This window comes from Arachis ipaensis, chromosome B9 (assembly GCF_059453495.1).
Source record: "Arachis ipaensis isolate K30076 ecotype BB chromosome B9, ASM5945349v1, whole genome shotgun sequence".
Lineage (NCBI taxonomy): Eukaryota > Viridiplantae > Streptophyta > Magnoliopsida > Fabales > Fabaceae > Arachis > Arachis ipaensis.
This window is the reverse complement of record NC_142444.1, coordinates 68,988,166-68,996,101: the sequence shown is the minus strand read 5'-3', so window position 1 is coordinate 68,996,101 and position 7,936 is coordinate 68,988,166. Positions and strand designations below refer to the sequence as shown.

Here is a 7,936-nt window from a genome sequence, read left to right as displayed (position 1 = left end):
ACTAAAGCCTAAACCCTAAACCATAATCCCTAAAACCTAAACCAAAAACCCTTAACCGAAACCATAAACCATAAATCCTAAACCCTACACCTAAACCCTAAATTATAAACCCTAAACACTAAACCATAAACCCTCAACCAAAAACCACAAACCCTAAACCCTAAACCCTATAACCTAAACCCTAAACCACAAACCCTAAAACCTAAAACCTAAACCATAAACCTTAGACCCTAAACCATAAACCACAAACCCTAAACTATAAACCCTAAATCCTAAACCAAAAACCCTCAACCCCAACCCATAAACACTAAACCCTAAATCATACACCCTAAACACTAAACCACAAACCCTAAACCCTAAACCATAAACCCTAAACCCCAAACCACAAACAATAAACCCTAAACCATACACCCTAACCATAAACTATAAAGACTAAATCCTAAATCCTAAACTATAAACCCTAAACCATAAACCCTCTACCCAAACCATAAACCATAAACCCTAAATCTTGCACACTGAACCCCAAACCACAAACCCTAAAGCCTAAACCCTAAAGCATAAACCCTAAACCCAAACCATTAACTCTAAACCCTAAACCCAACACCCTAAACCTTAAACCCTAAACCATAAACCTTCAACCCCAAACCATAAACCCTACACCCTAAATCCTCAACCCTAAACCATAATCAATAAACCCTAAACACTAAACCCTAAACCCTTAAACCTTAACCTCAACCTCAACCCATACACCCTAAAGCCTAAACACCCCCTAAACCCTAAACCCTAAACCATAAACCCTCAACCCCAAACCATAAAACCTAAACCCTAAACCTTACATCCTAAACCATAAACCACAAACCCTAGAGCCTAAACTCTAAACTATAAACCCCAAACCATAAACCATAAACCGTACACCCTATACCATAAACCCTAAACCACAAACTCTAAACCCTAAAACCTAAACTATAAACCGTCAACCCCAAACATAACTGCTCAACCCTAAATCATATAACCTAAACCATAAACTACAAACCCTAAAGCGTAAACCTTAAACTATAAGCCCTAAACCCTAAACCATAAACCCTCAACGCCAGACCATAAACCATAAACCCTAAACCCTATTCCCTAAATCCTAAACCCTAAACCACTAACCCTAAAGCCTAAACCCTTAACCATAAACCCTCAACCCCAAACTATAAACCCTATACACTACACCATAAACCATAAAACCTAAACCCTAAACCCTAAATACTAAACCCTAAACCATAAACCCTAAATCCTCAACCCAAAAGCCAAAACCCTAAACACTAAACACTACACCCTAAACCCAAAACCCTAAACGTTAAACCCCCTAAATCCAAAATCCTCAACCAAAAACCCTAATCCCTTCACCCCAAACCATAAACCATCAACCCCAAACCATTAACCCTAAACCCTCAATCCTAAACCATAAACCCTAAACCACAAACCCTAAAGCCCAAACACTAAACCCTAAAACCTAAACCCTAAGCCTAAATCCTAAACCCCAAACCCTAAACCCTAAACACCAAACCCTAAAGCCTAAACCCTAACCACAAACACTAAACTATAAAGCCTAAACCCTAAACTCTAAACCATAACCCATAAAGCCTAAACCCTAAACCATAAACCCTTAACCCCAAACCATAAAACCTAAACCATAAACCCTACACCCTAAACCATAAACCACAAACCCTAAACTATATACCCTAAACCATAAACACACAACCCCAAACCATAAACCCTAAAGCCTGCACCCTACACCATAAACCCTAAACCACAATCTCTAAAATTTCAACCCCAAACCATAAACCCTAAACCCTAAACAATACACCATAAACCATAAACCACAAACCCTAAAGCCTAAACCCTAAACTATAAACCTTAAACCCTAAACCATAAACCCTCAATCCAAACTATAAACCCTAAACCCTACACCATAAACCCTAAACCCTAAACTACAAACCCTAAAGCCTAAACCCTTAACCATAAACCCTAAACCCTACACCCTAAACCTTAAACCCTCAACCCTAAACTATTAACCCTAAACCCTAAACCCTAAACTATAAACTCTAAACCCTAAACCACAAACCCTAAAGACCAAACACTAAACCCTAAAACCTAAACCTTAAGCCTACATCCAAATCCCTAAACCTAAACCCTAAACAACAAATCCTAAAGCATAAACCCTAAATCCTAAAGCCTAAACCCTAACCACAAACACTAATCTATAAACCCTAAATCCTAAATCATAAACCCTCAACCCCAAACCATAAAACCTAAATCTAAAACCCTACACCCTAAACGCTAAATCACAAACACTAAAGCCTAAACCTAAACTATAAACCGTAAACCCTAAACCATAAATCCTCAACCAAAACCATAAACCCTAAATCCTAAATCCTACACCTAAACCCTAAACCACAAACACTAAAGCCTAAACCCTAAACTATAAACCCTAAGAACTAACCATAAACCCTCAACCGCAAACCAAAAACCATAAACCATAAACCCTACGCCCTAAAACCTAAACCATAAACCCTAGAGTCTAAACCCTAAAAACTAAACCTAAACCCTAAACTGTAAACCATAAACCCTAAACCATAAACCCTCAACCCTAAACCTAAATCCTAAACCCTAAACCCGAGACCCTAAACCATAAAACCTAAAGCCTAAACCCTAAATCACAACCCCTAAATGCTAAACCATAAAACCTTAATCCTAAAGCCTAAAGCCGAAACCTTAAACCCTAAACCATAAACTCCAATCTCTCAACCCTAAACACGAAACCATAAACCATACAGGCTAAACCCTAAACCCCTAAACCCTAAACTATAAACCACAAACCCCAAACACTAAACCCTAAAGTCTAAAGACTAAACCCTAAACCCTAAAACCCAAACACTAATGCCTAAACCCTAAACCACAAACACTAAAGCCTAAACCCTAAACTCCAAATCATAAAACGTAAACCATAAACCTTCAACCCCAAACCATAAACCCAAAACCCTAAAGCCTCAACCCCAAACCACAGACCCTAGACCCTACACTCTTAACCATAAACCACAAACCCAAAAGCCTAAACTATAAACCCTAAACCCTAAACCATAAACCCTCAACCCCAAACCATACACCATAAACCCTAAACCTTATACCCTAAACCCTAAACCACAAACCCTAAAGCATAAACCTTAAACCATAAACCCTCAACCCCAAATCATAAACCATAAATCGTAAACCCTACACCCTAGACCCTAACCCTAAACCCTAATCCCTAAACCATATACCCTATACCCTAAACCCTAAACCCTACACCCTAAACCCTAAACCACAACCTCTAAAGTCTAAACCCTAAACCATAAACCATCAACACCAAACCATAAAACCTAAACCCAAAACCCTACACCCAAAACCATAAACCACAAACCCTAAATAATAAACCTTAAACACTAAACCATAAACCCTAAACCACAAACCGTAAATATTAAACCCTACACCTTACACCCTAAACACTAAATCACAAACCCTAAACCCTAAACCATAAACCCTAAACCCCAAACCATAAACCCTAAACCCTAAACCATACACCCTGATGACAAGTCATCTTAGCCTATTTTAACTAGTCTTTTTCTTTCGTTTTCATTAGAATTACGCACTTTCTTGAACCATAAGCAAGCTAATTGAGTAGATTTTCATGTTTCCCTTGATTGAATCAACCATGTATGAATTCATGCCATTTCATGAGGTTTTATGCTATAATTGTCACATGTTATGATAGAATGGATATCTCATGATTATGAGCATAGCTTTGATGTGTTTGGTTGATTAATTATAGGTGAAGAAAGCTTGGAGAAAGGTTGAAGCAAGAAGGAATAGCTAGGAGTAAAGAGAAAACAATGGAATAAGTGAAATTGAACCAGGAAGCAAAAAGCTGGACCTAAAGTTAGCATCAAACTTTTGCACAAACTTTTGGTTGAAAAGTTAGCCCCAATGTTAGCCCCCTAACTTGGAGGCTAACGTTGGAACTTGAAAATCACTCCCTGGGTACCAAAAGTTTGCGCCAACGTTAGCCCCCTAACTTTGAGGCTAACGTTGGCACATGAAATTCACCCCTGGGCACCAAAAGTTTGCGCCAACGTTAGCCCCCTAACTTTGAGGCTAACGTTGGCATGAAGAAAACCTCCCTGGGCACCAAAAGTTTGCGCCAACGTTAGCCCCCTAACTTGGAGGCTAACGTTGGCACATGAAAATCACAAGGAGGAGCAAAAGTTTGCGCCAACGTTAGCCCCCTAACTTGGTGGCTAACGTTGGCGCCACAAGTACACAAGGCAAGGCCAACGTTTGGGCCAAAGTTAGACCCCTAACGTTGGCACCAACGTTCATATCAGCAAAGTGGTGCTAGCTGATATGAAAAGTTGGAGCAAAAGTTAGACCCCTAACTTTTGCTCAAACTTTTGGTCCAACTTTTGCAAAACTCAAACCCGGTTCAATTGGTTCACTTTGGTTCTTCTCCAAACCTCAAGAGCAATCAACCAAGGCCTCTTTTAACCCAATTCCACCAAGAGCAAAGGCCCAACTCAAGGCTTGAAGATCATTTGAAGAAAGTGTATAAATAGGATAGAATTCAAGTTCTTCGGGGAGCTTTCTTTTGGAATTTTCATAATAGTTTTCGGAGAGCTTTGGATATTGAGTGAACTTTAATTTCTTAGTCTTGGGGAAGAAGAATTCACTTCTCTTCCTCTTAGTTTTATTGCTTTCAATTTCAATTACACTTGTCTTGGATCTTGGGTTGGAGATTTGAAGAAATTCTGTTTCAATCTCATCCTTGGATTTCTCTGTTTATTTACTGAATTTGAATTTCTGTTTCCATTACTTGCTTCTCATCTAATTTCTTTGCAATTTACAATTTCCTTGTAATTGTTCTTGTTGGATCTAGGAAGGCATTGAGATCTAGACTTGGTTTTCTAGTCTCTGGGTCCTGAGATCTGATTTCCCATTTCAATTCTCTGTTTACTGCTTTCCATGTTCATCTACTTTGCTGTTTCGGATCCGATTCAATCCCAATTCCCTTTTTCTCTTCTGTTTAATGCAATTTAACTTTTCCTTATTTAATTTCTGCAAATCCAAGTCCCAATCCCCTTTACAATTCAAGTCATTTACATTCCTTGCACTTTAAGATTCCGCAATTTACATTTCTTGCACTCTAAGTTTCTGCCATTTAATTTCTTGTTCTTTAAGATTCAGCAATTTAATTTCCTGCTCTCTTTAATTCCATGCAATTTAAATTCTGCAAATCACCAATCAATCAACCAAATCTTGATTCGCTTGACTAAATCAACCACTAAACTAAAATTGCTCAATCCTTCAATCCCTGTGGGATCGACCTCACTCCCGTGAGTTTTTATTACTTGATGCGACCCGGTGCACTTGCCGGTTAGATTTGGGTGTTTTGGGAGAGATTCGTTTCTCCACCAAAATATCTCATCAAGTTTTTGGCGCCGTTGCCGGGGATTGATTAGATTGACAATGATTAAGTGAGGTGGCAATTTAGATCAAGCACTTTTTCTTTAATTTTTAACTGACACACTAACTGTTTGAATTTTTGCCTGAGCTAATTGAAACCTCACTTTAGCAATAGAGTGAAGTTTCCTTGGTTTATCTTGCTGAATATGATTCTCATAGCTTGATAAATAAACGAGAGAAGTGATTTTCGTTCATTAATCTCTCAATTTTACCAACTGTTTGACACATGGTGTCAACTAATCCTCTAACTACATTCTGGCATGAGAATATCCAATTTTCATTTGGATTGTTTGTGATTGTGCAGGTCATGGAGGAAAGGAATCCTACAACAAGAGGAGAAAAACTGAGGCATTATGATTTCCAGCCTCCATAATCAAAGAGCAAGATGTCAAGCTAGTGACAATAAAAGAGCGCTTGTTGGGAGGCAACCCAACCTGAGGTAGTTTTCTTTCCATAGTTATTTTAATAAAAAGGTTAATTAACTTCATCTATATTGCAAGAAGCTAAGTTTGGTGTTACACACCAAAACAATCTAAGGGAGAACGAAGGATTCTAAGTTTGGTGTTCCACCAAAAGCATCAACTTAATGCCTCTTGCCATGATGAAGAAGCTGATGATAGAAGAGGTTAAACCTACAAGGATGTCACTACAACTGGCTGACAGATCCCTCAAAATACCAAATGGAGTAGTGGAGAATCTCTTGGTAAAAGTGGAAAATTTCAAATTCCCAGCCGACTTTGTGGTGTTGGACATGGATGAAGAGGGAAGTAACTCGGTCATTCTTGGTAGACCTTTTATGGCCACTGGCAGAACAATCATTGATGTGGAGAAGGGGGAGATGATCTTCAGAGTACATGATGAACAAATGACCATAAATGTCTTCAAGGCAATGCAATATCCAACTGAGAAAGAGAGTTGCATGAGGATTGATGTGGTGGATTCTTTAGTTGAAGAAATATTTGAAGCAAGTCATGAGGAGACTCAAGAAGAAACTTAAGACATCCAAGAGCAAGAAGTAAAAGAGATACAACCATCAGAGGAACCAACTCAAGTTAAGACAGAAAGTGCACCACAACAAGAGCTAAAACCTCTACCCCCTCATCTTAAATATGCATTCCTTGGTGAGAAGGATCACTTCCCAGTGATCATCAACTCCACCTTGAGTGAGGAAGAAGAAGAAAAGCTGCTTGCTGTACTAAGAGCCTACAAGGATGCTCTGGGATGGACCATTGATGACTTGAAGGGTATAAGCCCTGCTATATGTATGCATAAGATTCTCTTGGAGGAAAATTCCAAACCAGTAGTACAACCTCAGAGAAGACTGAATCCCACAATGAAGGAGGTTGTTCAGAAGGAAGTGATGAAGTTATATAAAGCTGGAATCATTTACCCCATCTCCAACAGCCCATGGGTGAGGCCAGTTCAAGTAGTACCCAAGAAAGGTGGCATGACTGTCATTGTCAATGAGAAGAATGAAATCATACCCACAAGAACAGTGACAGGATGGAGAATGTGCATTGACTATAGAAGGCTGAATGATGCCACACGAAAAGATCACTTTCCCCTCCCTTTCATTGACCAAATGCTTGAAAGGTTGGCTGGCCATGCCTATTACTGCTTCCTTGATGGATATTCTGTCTATAATCAAATAGTTGTTGACCCCATGGATCAAGAGAAGACCTCTTTCACTTACCCCTTTGGAGTTTTTGCTTACAGGAGAATGCCATTCGGGTTGTGTAATGCCCCAGCTACCTTTCAGAGGTGCATGCTATCAATCTTCTTAGACATGGTAGAAAATTTTATTGAAGTCTTTATGGATGATTTCTCCGTTTTTGGTGATTCTTTCAATGATTGCTTACACCATCTTACTCTAGTCTTGAAAAGGTGCCAAGAAACCAATTTGGTTTTGAACTGGGAGAAATGCCATTTTATGGTACCCGAAGGAATTGTTCTTGGTCACAAAATTTTAAGAAAGGGTATAGAGGTGGACAAGGCAAAAGTAGAGATTATAGAAAAGTTTTCACTGCCAACAAATGTAAAAACTGTTAGAAGTTTCTTGGGCCATGCTGGGTTCTATAGACGGTTCATCAAAGATTTTTCTAAAATAGCAAAACCACTAAGCAACTTGCTTGTGGTGAGCAACCCTTTTTCCTTTGATGATTGATGAGCGGATAATTTATACGCTTTTTGGCATTGTTTTTAGTATGTTTTTAGTAGGATCTAGTTACTTTTAGGGATGTTTTCATTAGTTTTTATGTTAAATTCACATTTCTGGACTTTACTATGAGTTTGTGTGTTTTTCTGTGATTTCAGGTATTTTCTGGCTGAAATTGAGGGACTTGAGCAAAAATCAGACTCAGAGGTTGAAAAAGGACTGCTGATGCTGTTGGATTCT

The 7,936-nt window shown here is 38.8% G+C and overlaps 1 protein-coding gene across 1 annotated transcript; it reads left to right on the top strand.

The window, feature by feature from the left end:
- Nucleotides 1-6,127: 6,127 nt before the first annotated feature.
- LOC148544981 (uncharacterized) lies at nucleotides 6,128-6,538 on the top strand. The gene has a single exon (XM_088499022.1). It carries the CDS (start codon nucleotides 6,128-6,130, stop codon nucleotides 6,536-6,538), a length of 411 nt encoding a protein of 136 aa, XP_088355148.1.
- The last annotated feature ends 1,398 nt before the right edge of the window (nucleotides 6,539-7,936 follow it).

Bases quoted from the DNA above. Each gene is read 5' to 3' on its own strand.
- LOC148544981 (XM_088499022.1), top strand. From the start codon at position 6,128: ATGCCTCTTGCCATGATGAAGAAGCTGATGATAGAAGAGGTTAAACCT.